The 13,860-nt window shown below is 43.6% G+C and overlaps 2 protein-coding genes across 2 annotated transcripts; both read right to left on the minus strand.

The window, feature by feature from the left end:
• Nucleotides 1-183: 183 nt before the first annotated feature.
• Nucleotides 184-10,992, minus strand: tfg (trafficking from ER to golgi regulator). Its single transcript, XM_068573274.1, has 8 exons — nt 10,861-10,992; nt 8,223-8,436; nt 7,891-7,974; nt 5,770-5,916; nt 5,000-5,167; nt 4,763-4,900; nt 1,545-1,634; nt 184-1,452 (listed from the first exon to the last, which is right to left on the minus strand). The coding sequence occupies exons 2-8, from the start codon at nt 8,404-8,406 to the stop codon at nt 1,004-1,006; spliced, it is 1,260 nt and encodes a 419-aa protein (XP_068429375.1). The 5' UTR covers nt 8,407-8,436; nt 10,861-10,992; the 3' UTR covers nt 184-1,003.
• Nucleotides 10,993-11,274: 282 nt separating this feature from the next.
• On the minus strand, nt 11,275-13,066 carry jagn1a (jagunal homolog 1a). Its single transcript, XM_068572838.1, has 3 exons — nt 12,991-13,066; nt 12,221-12,339; nt 11,275-12,109 (listed from the first exon to the last, which is right to left on the minus strand). The coding sequence occupies exons 2-3, from the start codon at nt 12,325-12,327 to the stop codon at nt 11,647-11,649; spliced, it is 570 nt and encodes a 189-aa protein (XP_068428939.1). The 5' UTR covers nt 12,328-12,339; nt 12,991-13,066; the 3' UTR covers nt 11,275-11,646.
• Nucleotides 13,067-13,860: the final 794 nt, after the last annotated feature.

Here is a 13,860-nt window from a genome sequence, read left to right on the forward strand (position 1 = left end):
CTCGAGGAGACGGATGGGACCATTTCCAGACACTCTGAAGGTACTTTCACCTCCGCTAGCTTAGCTTAGCATGAGGACTTGATACAAAGTCATCATGGAGGAAGTTCCCTCTTTAACAGGAAGTAAAACTAAATAAGAATACCAGAATTACAAACAAACAAAACGATAAAAAAAGGACTCCAACTGGGTCTCAATTATTTATTAGGTTAAAGAAAAAAATGTTACAGTTTATACATAAACAACTAATCTCAGGGTGGAATTTGATTCATTAGTAAAAACCAGTGATAAGATAAAGAGAGGAACAGCAAGCTTTACTGGAGATGATATAATGAGCTAAACAAAAGAAGCCTTCTTCATGACACTGGGATCTACACCTCCCATAAGCCATCACTTAACTAGTTTTCCCAACATGGGGCAGTTTCATTGACACATCATTAATACCGACATGGTGGTGAAATTGATCAAACAAGAAAAAACATACAAACAGAAGGGTAACTTTTCATTTAGATAGTGTCTTATGAATGCATCTCAGCACGGTCAGCTCGACACAACCGGGTTGAGATGCTCGTCGTGTGGACGCCGACCTCACTCGCTCATGAACAGCTGCCGTGACAAGAACACACGGTTTGTGCAACGGCCTGTTTGGGGTCTCCGAGGTGTGAGCATACAGACGGGTTACATTGTTACGGACACGAGAGGGAGGAGCAGACAGGAGTGGAGGTGGAGGTGTGACGGGGGGAGATAACAGAAGGAGCGTACACCTGGGCCGCAGAGTGGTGTGCTGGAGAGACAGCAGACAAACACTAACCATCAGACTGGGGAGGCGGGGTGCTTGTTTCATATTTGGACTTGATATTTGTATGGGACAGTGGGAGGGGGCGGGGAGGGGCGGGGCGGGGGGTGCAGAGCCGTGAACCATGTTTCCTGCACCCGTTCAAAACAGTTGGAGCCACACATAGAGGAAGGAGGGGTTGGGGGGATTAGTAGCATCCACTATCCTCTTTTACCGGTACCCAGGGCCCGGCTGAGCGTAGCCCTGGCCGTACGGGGGCCGGTTGCGGGCGTACGGGTTAGCGGCTCCTGGCGGAGGGGTGACAGTGTTGCCTGGCGGCGGGGTGTATACTGGGCGGGGCTGGTATCCTGAGCCGGGCTGGGAGCTGGGCGGGAGGCTGTAGTTGGCAGGCTGGGAGGCCTGGGAGGTATAGTTTTGGGGAGGGAAGGCTCCGGGTGGATACTGCTGGGCTCCCTGAGTCGGATGGGGCTGCTGCTGCTGGGGCTGCTGCTGCTGCTGCTGGCCACCCTGGAAGCCCGGAGCTGGAGCTGGAGCCGGAGCCGGAGCCTGGGAGGACGGAGGAGCGTAGTTCTGAAACTGCTGCTGCGCCTGCGGCTGCTGCTGCTGCGCCTGTGGCTGTGGCGGTCCAGGCTGAGGGGCTCCAGGCTGAGTGCTGTATCCTGCAGAGAGAGGGAGGGAGTCTCTTTAAGTCATCCTCTTGCCTCTTTTTTCCCCCTCTTTCTCTTAAAACCCTGACCATTTGTACTCTTACCAGAGTACTGCATGCCGTACTGCTGCGGCGGGGCACCTGGTTGCTGAGGCGGGTATCCACCTGGAGCCTGGTACTGCTGATACACCTGGCCTAAAGAGACAGGGACAAGCATGGTCAGGACACAGATACAACCAAACAGATATCCAATGCCAAATCAGTATGCGCAATTATTCATTACATATCTTGTATCCGGTTAAAACTGAAGATGCGAATGAAGACACACCGAGCTGCTCACACGTGACTCTCAGACATTCATAACTCAGACTTGTCCTCTGCACCACCAGACACAGCTTTGTTTGCAGGAGGTGATGTCCTGCTGCACTACAAGGATTTAGAGTCGGATTAAGACTCCTATGAAATGATGTACTCCAAAGACGGATGGATGGGAAATGAACCTCAATGCACGAGGAAGCAACGCTCTCTACTTTGTGTTCAATAATTCAAAACATTTAAAAGTAGGACAAAAGCAATTATGGTCAAGAAAACCAGACGCCTTACATCACATCGATCTGGGAGACAACTGACAACTGAATCTTCAGCTGGAAACCGAGTAAAGTGGCAGCCGTCTGTCTTCCCCCCCGAACACGATCACCAAGAACTTTACAGTTTGAGAAGGCATGCGTGTTAAACGGCGTTCTCCTCCTGCTCTTTTCCATTTGCAATCCCTCACGGGGGGAGCGATGGAAGGAAGTGTGACCCGAGGGAGTTTATTTCACTCCACTGCAGACGAGAGGTCAGCTGTTTGCGGCCCGAGAGCGCCCACCAGTCAAAGGAATGACGGTGGACTCTCTGAAGACAGAGAACCAATGCTTCAAGAGAACAATCCCAAGTTAGGAAAATCATGTTCGTTGGAACTAAGACGCATTTGGCTGCAGTTCTGCTGACCTCTAAGCATGCCTCAAGGAAGAGTCATGAGAACGAGGTCCTATTTTTAAATAAACATTTCACACCAAACGCACGTCGGCCCATCTGATAAAGAGCCTCGTGCAAATGTCCAAGCTGTTGCCACATGTACATGTGTTTACAGTTTCTCTCTCTCTCTTGTGCACAAGGTGCAACGGGGCGATCGTCAACTGACAGACAACAGGTAGAAATCTTTGCCATCTGCTTATGCATCTCGTTAGCAGCATTCTTATGGTAACGAGTAACCTACGCTTGCATCGAGCGTGAGCTTCAGGCGAGCTTTAAAAGGCCACACATGCCCAGTTGGCAAGCGATCTCGTGCATAACCTCTTATCAATTATTGTGCATGTTACTGGCTGTTTGTCTGTATGAAAGCCTGAAGGCAAATCAGAACAGTGAGAGGAGTAATGACGTGGGAGAGGAGGCTGGGGAGGATCTAGATTAATGACTTTGAGCGCCAAATGCCAAACAGCCTTTTGAAGTAAGAGTAGAGATGACAAAGGGAAGTTGTACGGACTTAGACCCAACAACCTTTTACAAAAGCAGGATAGATGGAGTATGAGCATCTGAATGCTTTGCTCAGCAACAGCCTTTAGGACCGTGGCAATCAACCAGCATTATCATTTAAAAAAAAAAAAAAAAAAGTCCTTTGAGCAGCTAAATACACTCGTGAAGCCATAAAGTTGAAATTCCATTGAATAAGTGCAGAGTCCCCCCGGCTCACCTGCTCAGAGCGCCTCGCAGCAGCCAAATAAACGACACCTGGTGGATCCATTTGGATCAAAAACAGGGGAAAGTGTACGGTAGGAATGTGGAGAGCGTATTGTGACACTCTGTTGATCTCTATTTGAGATTTCACGGGGTGGGAATGACCATAAATGAAATACTCAAGCTGATTTTTTTTTTAAAAGAAAAAGTGATCTAAAAACCGTTGAGACAAATCAACTCATCTGTTTGTTGCGCCGGCTAACCCTGTGACTGAACACGTCTTCATTTGGATCAATTCAACTCTTCTTGAGCTGCATGCACCGGCCCTGCAGAGCCGACCAGGCCAAACCACAAACCAGCTGACTGGCAGTAATGGCGCCGCGCCGCGTGCTGGTCCTCTGTGGTGCATTTGCGGTCAGGAGGGACCAGTGTGACCGCTGTGAGAAGCAGCTGCAGCTTTCAAACACTGCATCAAAAAGACATCCCTCTTCTCTCCAGTGGTCTCAGCGAGGCCAAACCACAAGCTGAAAACAGTCCCATCCATTACAACAATGTGCTAAACCACCCAATGGGCTCCACCTGCGCGGGCCGTTCTTCACAAAAACAGAAGAAGCAAACTAAATACTTCCCACATTACCACCGGTAATAATCAATTAAATATTAATGGGAGCATCTCGTGTGCCATTTCTTTCTGTCCACATCTTTTACATGCTTTTCTGTTCACCATTCATCGTCTCGGCGAGGATTCTTTTCACGAGCACTTTTTTAGAAAAGACTGTTACAGAGAAAATTAAGTAAAATAAGTTGTTGTTTTTTCTTCATTTATCTTCATTTAGGCCTTACGTTAGTGTCCAGCATGTCCGTGTTAAAGATCACACACAGGAGAGCGCTGTGCTAAAGGCTCTGCTGAGTAAGATAAACCCTTTTTATCCATGGATACTCTTGTTTACAGAGTGCTGATTAATAATCCACATGGTATCATTCATCATTCAATGAAACATCCTGAAGCGTAACCAGAATTGATCTGATTCCCCAAAACAAGAGACACGCATTCGTTTCAAATCCATGCAGTAAACTGTAAATCTGAACGGTAAACCAGTTGAAAAAGACACCGCACATTCACTGTACAGTCTAATATCCGTGTAAATGTGTTCCTTTAATGTAAATATTTGCTTTTACTTTCTCTGAGAACATTCTCCGACCACATTAAACGTGAATCTAACAGCCGGCAGGATGCAAGAGAGACGGTTTGTAATCCACCGAGAAATGAAAAAGAAGGGAACTGAAATTTGATCACCACAGCTAACTAAACAGTGTCGGCGTAGCAGGGTCGTAGTCCACGATAACAATATGAAATTACACTTAAATGTGCAATTCTTTTGAGAGAGGACGTCGCCAAGTGAGGCGTGACATTACACCAGGTCTACGCTGACTGCGACTGCAAATGTTTTTGGAGTAAATCCTTCAGTCGCGGTTATGAAGGAAAGGAAAAAGGCGACTGCGTGAATGTTCTGTACGTCCATGAGCAGTCGAGTCGGGACTCAAAACATAACAAAAACAATGCTTTCATATGTGTTTGTGTGTCTCTCTGTGTGTGTCTGCCTCACCATCCATGGCAGCTGGGGGTCCCTGCTGCACTCCAGCATAGGGAGTCTGTTGTTGCACCACTGGCTGGGCTGCAGATGAGGAGGAGGCAATGCTGTCAGGGGTTCCTGAGCGCTCCTCTAGTGCGACCGCGGGAGGAGCTACTCGGACAGCACAGAGGAGAACGACTTTACATGACAGCTACACACGCTAAAGCAACACAAATCCAATTGTCCGTCATTTAAAATGTGGTGAAATACCTGGGGCCTGGTCCTCGCTCAGGCCGAAAGCGGAGATGACATTCTTGCTGACCTCGTCCTGGTTTTTTAACGGGTCGAACGCCGACATGCTGGCCGCGCTGACGGGCGTGGCCTGTTTCAGCGTGTGCTCTGCTGCCACCACTCTGCCTTCACGGCCGTCCACCGATTCTAGAAACAACGGACGCATGAAATGTTTGAGAAACGACAGAGACAAAGACGAAATGTGGCAATGATGCAATGCACGTGTGCAACACTTTGCACTTGTTGTTTGTTATTACACCATTAACACAAACATGCAGCACAGGGGGGGCCGAGTGTTTTTCAAGTTTTTAAAAATGAACACTGCCAAAAGCCTCGTGAAAGACATGATACAACTTTCATATGAAAAAAAACACAGATCCACCTGTTGCTCTCAGCACGGTGCCAAACCGCAAATACACGTCACACTTTATTACATTCCTGGATTCCAGCCAAATCCATGAATACAGTATAATTTTCACAAGACGAGGCCGAATAAATAAGAGTTACAGCTCACGGAGAATAACAAACAAACACAAAGTGAGTTTTAATACAGCAGCGTGTTACCACACTGTGATACGTACGCACATGTTCTTCACATTAAGGTTTTGATGCCCCCTTTTTGTTGGACTACACTTGAAGGCATATTAGTTTGCATGTCCTTTAATTATGAACAATTAACATCTACTCAGCCAGCTTGCTTCTCTCCTGTGTGTGTGTGTGTGTGTGTGTACATGTGTGTGTGTGTTTACCGCTGTCAGGTGCTGTGGCAGCCACACCAGGCTCTGTGGGGGGCTCCAGGCTATCCAGGAGGTTGTTGACTTTATTCCTGAGCTCAATGAGCTCCCTGCGCAGGTACTTCACCTGACTGGACTCCAAAGGTCGCGGCTGACCGTTCACTGCAGGCAACGAGAGGTGGAGAGGACACACATGAGGGAGTTAAACCTTGTTATTTGTCTGGGCCACGAGATTTAAACATTTGTATGTCAGACCTCAAAGACGATGACGGGTAGGATTTGACCCCAGATGGCAGAAAACAACAATCCTTTACTCATACTGGGGTATTTTTTGTAAATTACTGGATCTCATGAATAACAACCATTTGCCACTTGTCTCAACGTTGTCTTGAACTGCTCGTTGACGTAGATAGATATGTACTTTATTAATCCTGGTCCAGATCCAGCTGTTAACTTATGACACGTCTGGGTCAGACTGTAAACTGGACACAAATGTGTAAACAGCCCAGCAGATTGTAAACCGAACAAAAATTAGCAGGAAATCCCCCCCCAAAAAAGTGTTCATCAGCACAAGCCATATTAAATCTGCCATAGTCATAATAAACACAGTAAATACAAAGAATTATGATGTTCATTGTCTGGAAGAGCTGATAATTTACACGAAGTATGTGCACATTATGAATGATGACCTGTCCTAATGCGGTTGGCTCCACACCCTAAATACATGGGATTACAGAGCTCATACATCTCATGGTTGGAACAACAAAGCAGCTCACAATAGCTGCCAGGCTGACAAAAGGACTGAGATCTTTACAATCACCAGATTACAACGGAGCTGAAGAATGCTAATCAAAAGGGAGCTGGTTAATGAAATATAATAAAAGCTATCAAACAAGGAGGTAGATTACTTTACTGTCGATATGCAGGAAACACAGGACAAAGGATGTCCTAATCTTTGATCTGATATGACCTCTACCTTCTTTCAACCGTTATTTTCCCACTCCAAATTAATTGAGGAATGAAAATCTGCAAAAAAGAGTGAATGCTAAAATGGAGATCGCCGGACTTCCCTTCTCCGTTTGGGTGGATGATGTTGAACGGAGATGCACAGGGTCATTCGGTACAGCGCCGAGACCCGGCCTGCAAAAGAGTCTAGGTACTCTCCGTTCGAATCTCGACACATGTCCGAGAATATCAGTTCCACGTGAGGTCATGCCATAAGGCGAGGCCAAGACTCCGGTTTGATTGGGAGGAAGTAAGAAAAGACAAATGGTCCAGCTCCCCGGCTTATAATAGCAGCATCAGGAGGACAGACTGACTCGGAGCAGCACACACAACATCATGTTGTCATTACTGATTCACAAGCACAGATTTCTAGCTCTGAGCCATTTTGAGTTTCAAATGTAGAGAAGATTACGACAATGCACATCCTGTGTTGTGCTCCGGCTTGTGTTGTTTGTCCACAGCTGATAGCAATATTCTGTAGATTCAATATCTTAAAGTTTTACTTCTATTTACGCCCATATTCCAGAACTGGTAACTTTATTTCTTGGTAGGAAGGAAGACAATTTTGACTTTCCAACTGTCAAACACTGGGATGGACAGAAACACAATTTACCCATAAAGTACAATACATATGCTTGTATTTGCCATGCAGTTACTGGGCTTCCTGTATTTTTTTAATATTTCTATTCAAACAATGTTGGCAGCCTCACATGTTAGAGTCAATGACTGTGGATTTAGCTGGGCTGGTACATATTCAAGATTAGGATTAGGAACCAGTAGAACCAGCACAGAGGGCTTTTGTGAAAACATTCATCTACTAACTGTCACGTTGTTTGTTTGCTGAACCAACGTTTGGAAACGCGCAGAAATTCCAACCCAAATTAGTCAGAAGGGAGTGTAGACAACTTTCTTTCAGAGTAGAGCTGAGATTTGTTTGAGAAAACCTAAACTGGACTGCCCCCTAGTGACTGATTGCTGTAACAGCTGATGTGAAACATGCTGGTTCACGGTTGATGATGTTGTCACATGATTTAAGACATCTACAGGTTTCCAGTTGGGATTCAAAACTCACACACAGCATGGTTGTGTCTTTCTGTGAAGGGGAAACAGAAAGGAAATGTCATAGCTTACCAAACAAAGTCAGTTTGAGTATTCTACTGCACTGGATGGCAAAGGAGAGGTCAGAGCTGTCAAAGATGGTAATAAGGTCATCATCTAGGAAAAAAGATGAAAGAGACACAAGATAATTCACAGTAATGGAAATTACATCTACCACACAAAATATGTTAGAATACCAAATAAAACATTGGACTTAGATGGTTAAGTAACCTGGTAAAGTAATTAGTATATCAGTATTATACTAGTTGATAATAAAAAGGCTAACCTGAAGAAAACTCACTGTCAACATTCACACTTTTACGGATGAGACCAATCAAAACAAATAAACCCATGTCCTGACTCACCTTCGTCCTTGTATTTGATGGTAACCTCATCGTTACTCTGCAGCTTCCCCCTGAAGACACGCTGCATCATCAGCACTAGCTCATCATACGTAATGTCTTCGTTATGGATCGGGATGCGCCTGATGTCGTCACCCAACTGGGCTTTGATGATCAGCTTCCCGCTCAGGTCCAGCTGGCCGTTCATGGTGCTGTCCGACCTCTTCTGCTCCCACCACTGAACAGCATCAGAGGAAAGGAAGTTAAAAAAAAACAACCAAGTCTGTAGTTTCTTTCCATCTCTCTTTCTCAAAGCTAAAAAAGAGCATATTCAAGCATAACAAATCATCAATAGCTCAATTTAACTCAATTTGATCGTACATTCAAAAAATTGTAAAGTAGGCCACTTATAACTTCAGGCATCAACAGCATCAAGCCAACTGATATCACTGACCATATTGTTTGAGACCAAACATGATGGCACCCCACTAAGACGGCAAATAACAAATAAAATAAAAAAAATAGACCATCACAAGAGGTGCAGCAAGAGGGGATTGTATTAGCCCACTCAGGAAAAGTGCTTTCAGTCAGTCTGCATTTCCTGTTGAAGCTGCACGAGACTTTAGAGCACCACAACCATACAGTTCATTTAAGCTCATTAAAGAAATAGTTAGCTAGTATCCAGCTCTGTCAGCACTAGAACATAACTGCTCTTTACTGTCCTCAATCTCTCCGTGTTGAACTTCTATCTATCTATCTATCTATCTATCTATCTATCTGTCTATCTATCTGTCTGTCTGTCTATCTGACTTTGCCAGTTGACCATTATCTACCTGCATGCATGTGTTTTACTGTTGTGTATCTGTCTGACTGATTTATATATTTCACATACTCTGCATGCTCTTATGTTATGTGCCTCTGGATGTTTGTTAGTGTCTAACAATGCAGCATAATCTTGTTTTGAGTCCCTTCTATTTTAACATAGTTATCCCTCATTGCTTGGCATGTGTTGAATTTGTAAACCTCTATGTTGTCTTACTTGGCAATATCAAAGAGTCTCCTGAATAATAATACTCATATAGTCATATTCTCACTCTATTCATTGTTTGTGCTTGCATTATGAAGCGTCAATATTCTACAACTATTTAATCTTATATCTGTTTTTAGGTTTGTTTTGTAACTTCTGCATCTCGGGACTACAGATAAAAGAAAATAGCCTCTTAGCCAACTCTGGTCTGGGGAAGTCATGATTTATGATTGAAATGTGGTCTTTATTTTAACTGAGCCGTATTGCCTCCTTTAAAGACAGTTATGTATTAAAGAAGAGAACTTGTCTTTACCAATCTATTTTTTTAAATGAATAGTCTTCCTCAATCTTTAACAATCTACCTGCATGGTGCTGATGTTTTCTAAAGTCTGTTTAGACTTGTTAATATTAGTATTATCTAATACATAAAGACAACATCACAGTCACTTAAACAGCAGAGTCTAAAGGTCAAACATCACCCTGTGAGGTGGCAAAGGCAGATCCACGATGCTACAGACTTTGACACAAAATAGCATCCAGTTGATAAGATAATCAAAGCTTTCAACTGTAAACGGGGGATATTTTAGGAAAATATTATGAGACAAATATTATGCAAGACAAGTGAAACTCGTGGTATGTATGCCATCTCATATCTGCGTTGTAGCTGTAACTTCCATGCGTTTAGTTATTAAAGTTAGCCTCAAGGGTTTATGATGCATGTAAGTTACGTCTCACATTGATCGCGAGCAGTCAGCAGCTGGATTAACGATGACGTGAACGGATGATGTTCGAGGCCGAACAACAAACAATTGTGGATCTAATTCCAGAAATGCTCCGGCTTTAACTGTCCGAGCCAGATGAATAATTGGCTGGATGCTAGGGATTGTGCTGTAGCTAACGTTTAGCATGCAGTTAGCTAAATTGCTAAGATAAATGGGGATAACAACAAACTGATCCCTCCGCAGATTGCCGACAAATAAACAGCGGGTGAAACCTTTAGCTAGTGCATCCGAATTAAAAGTTTAAAATGTCATTGTAGTCTCGATAAGGATGCTTTAAAAACACGCTCATTCGCAGAGTCATCTGTCAGGAGTCATTCACTGCTATGTAGTGACTGCTAACGGTAGCTAGGCCGTTTCATTATTGCCAATGGTGACACTATACATATATAGTTATAAATTATGAATGCAAAGGTAAATTCAATAGTACAGGAAACCTCGCATTGTATAGTGCCATCTATTTGAATAACAGTAGCTTGCCTTAATGTCCCTGTATAACAATCAAAAAAGCCAAATCGGTTTCCTGTCAGTCTACGCTAACGTTACTTCTAATAGGCATTCAGAGCTAACGTGAGGTAAACCAGCCTTCTTAACACAGTGGGAAACCACTTCGTCTTCCTCAAAGTAAGAACAGATTGGTGTCAGACATGTTTTGGCAGTAAATTTCTACGAATCTTCCTCGACACCTGTTTGGGACCCGCTCGTGTAGCGTTAGCTCGCTGCGCAGCGAACTTAACGTTAGTTGCTAGCTAACAAGCAAAGCACGTAGCTTGCTAGCTAGTAAACCAGCACTCTTAACTGCTGTGTAACTAAACCAGTATATGACTGGACCCACAACAAAAAGAAAGCATTTTACCTGAATCAGACGACTTGACCACGCTGTTTCACAGGTTTCCCCAAACCGTGAAAATTAGATATGTTAGCTGGCCTAGCTAGACCCGGTTGCCAGCATCAGGAAGTGTCCTTAAAGACTGTCAACGTCAACCAGTACGTGGCATTTGTTGTGCGCAGCCGCAGACTATCTGGCACAAAGTGCGTTTTCACTGACTCACTCTAATTGTGAAGATAATCAAACATCCAATATAAAATATGCAACAGCAATAATAGCATTTTATTTGTTTATAATGCATATTGTATTCACGCACACTCGAATCATGAGCTGGCTTTCTGATGCTGAATGGGAACACCTGAAAACATAACAATATCACTATTTTGATTCACAACTTTTCTTTTTAATGGCTTACATGCATTCTGATTAAAAAAAAAACAAATTATGAGAGGTAGACTTATATTAAGGAGACAGTATTTGTTATAAATGACCTAGTTCTCTGTTTGTAGAAAATATGCAGTAGAGACTCAGTAATGAAGAAGGAACACGATGATTTAAATATGTTTATGCATGGATGTGCTCAACACTTATTATTCGCTTTAAATAAATAATAATGACAGAAAATCCAGGTTCCTGCATACATTGTACGTATCACGCTATTGTACAACATCTGTGTCAGAAAACACTGGTGTCTAAGGTATAATGTTACATCAGAATGGTGACTGAATAAATAGACATGAATAAGATGCAGATCTTATAAATAAATTAAGATAAAAAACACAGTTTTCCCCAGTCACAGCCTTCTTCCCTCCATCATTTCTTCTTCTTCTCCTGAGTGGTGTCGAACCATGAGTCTAACAGTTTTTTCATGTAGTATAACTGCCAGGCATGCACTTGAACAGCAACCACCATGATGAGGTACATAACAGTCACTGCAGAGAAGCCAAAAATAAAGCGGTAGGCCTTTCCATGGCGGTAGAGCTGCTGCGCTACAGGAAACATCTCCATTCCACCATAAATGAGAGGCGCTACAGAGAACAGCCCTGCGCTGATCATGGATAAGACCAGGTAACTGATATTGTTATTTGGCAGTGACAGGCTGCTGCAGAGCAGAGGGAGGAGGCTGAGCAGGTAGGGGTACTCCCACTGGTACGGCAGGGACACTGTATCATGGGACACCAGGTCGAAGTGGCTGACCGCCACCTGTGCTGCCACCAGCAGCCAGAGGAGGAGGTGGACCAAGTTTAATTTACGCACCTCTGACTTCAGAGCAGCACTATAAAACAGATAAAGATAAACATGGTGTGTTAAAGATCATTGTTGTTGCAATTCAGAGATAACATTCACATTTATTGACCAATTTTATGAATATATAAAAGCTACTTGCCACATTTGGTACTGTGGGGCGGGCACCCTCTCTCTGGGTTTGAAGTCACTTCCATTGGTACCAGCAGCTCTGGGACCAGCCGCTCTGGGACCAACGCGTGATGTCATGGTGAGGAAAACCTGCTTATGCAAAAAACAAATCCTGTTTCAGATGCAACAAAATTACACAATAGCTACAACTACCTATCATGGTAATTATTTCATTATTTGGTCGAAAAATAATCATCACAATGTCCTAAACCCCAGGGCGATGTCTTCAAATGTCTTGTTTAGCAGCAGTCCAATATATATATATATAACAAATAATCAAAATAGTTGCCAATTATTTTTCTTTTGATTGATCAATTGATTATTCAACGAGCTTATTTATTTCAGCTCTAGACATGACACCTGACTCTTTTCATGAATAAGACTCGATGGATCCATTGAACAGGTGTAAAAAAACAAACACACATACACACACACAAATACCAGAGAGAGGAAATAAAGTAAATAATGACTTGAAATCAGGCAAACGAAGTCGGGCCGTTGTGTATTTCTGTCATCAAGCAGAACCACCGACTATTTCCATTTAAAGAGAGTCCGTCCAGGCAGATTAGTTGACGATCCGCAAAGATGCTAGCGCGTTAGCTGCTAGCTCACCTCATTCAGCTTTACATCTAGAGATATTACCTTCTTACGTACTGCACGTTGCAGCTGCCGTCGTTTTGTTATTAGCTGTTACAACAAGGTGTGACCCCATGCACAACGTCTACAGCTAACACAACTCACCGCTGCGTAGTTCCGTGATGTTTGTCTGAGCTCGTTGTTTGAATATGTACCGACAGAAGATGTGACAGATGTTTCAAACCGGTCTGCGCATGCGCGCAGCCTCTCTACTGAAAGACCTCCCACCCCGCAGCATCAGCATCTCTCCACACGGCATGAAGTCAAATTCAGTGATTACGCTCTGTAACCACTTTAAAGTATTGCGTTTCATTGTACAATCAGAAAACCAAAAGAGAAAAACGCAGAAAAATTCAATAATGCTCCTTTTCTCCTAATTTGAGGAATCAGTTTAATTTGTATAGTCCAAAAGCACAAATTACAAATTTTCCTCGGTGGGCTTTACAAACTGTACACATACAACATCCTCAGGATAACCGGACTATATGTTAACCTACATATTAAGTGATTAAGCAGATGATTAAAACAGAGTTCATGTTGACGTCCTGGAGGGCGGCAGGGTGTGTAACTATTGGTGGAAAACACTGCTGGACAAAGCTTGTGTTCATTCAATGTTCCCTGGGTAAATACAGATAATATGAATACACACTAATAGATAACACACACACACACACACACACACACACACACACACACACACACACACACACACACACACACACACACACACACACACACACATACATAGTGTAATGGTGAAGTACAAATGAAGTGAAGAGGCAGAGGCACTGTTACCAAGCAGTTTAGTTTAATGTTGTGTATCACATGGAAAACACACAAAAAGCAGACAATATGTCGCACACTGGCGACTGTGAGAAGCAGTGAAATGTGTCGTCTGAACACTTCATAATATGTGACAGTTGAACCCGACTTCAACGGCTTGTGGAGCGTTCACCAGCCGACCTTTGTCCCGAT

The sequence above is a fragment of the Clinocottus analis genome, unplaced genomic scaffold, assembly GCF_023055335.1.
Source record: "Clinocottus analis isolate CAN_PGR_092001 unplaced genomic scaffold, fCliAna1.0.p SCAF_12, whole genome shotgun sequence".
NCBI classification, from domain to species: Eukaryota; Metazoa; Chordata; class Actinopteri; order Perciformes; family Cottidae; genus Clinocottus; species Clinocottus analis.

Excerpts from the sequence above, each read along its gene's own strand:
- jagn1a (XM_068572838.1), bottom strand. The coding sequence starts at position 12,327 with ATGACATCACGCGTTGGTCCCAGAGCGGCTGGTCCCAGAGCTGCTGGT. Across the intron at positions 12,110-12,220 it reads GCCCCACAGTACCAAATGTG|TGCTGCTCTGAAGTCAGAGG; the intron begins GCAAGTAGCTTT and ends TCTGTTTTATAG.
- tfg (XM_068573274.1), bottom strand. The coding sequence starts at position 8,406 with ATGAACGGCCAGCTGGACCTGAGCGGGAAGCTGATCATCAAAGCCCAG. Across the intron at positions 5,168-5,769 it reads TGCCACAGCACCTGACAGCG|AATCGGTGGACGGCCGTGAA; the intron begins GTAAACACACAC and ends CGTTGTTTCTAG. Across the intron at positions 1,453-1,544 it reads GTACGGCATGCAGTACTCTG|GATACAGCACTCAGCCTGGA; the intron begins GTAAGAGTACAA and ends CTCTCTCTGCAG.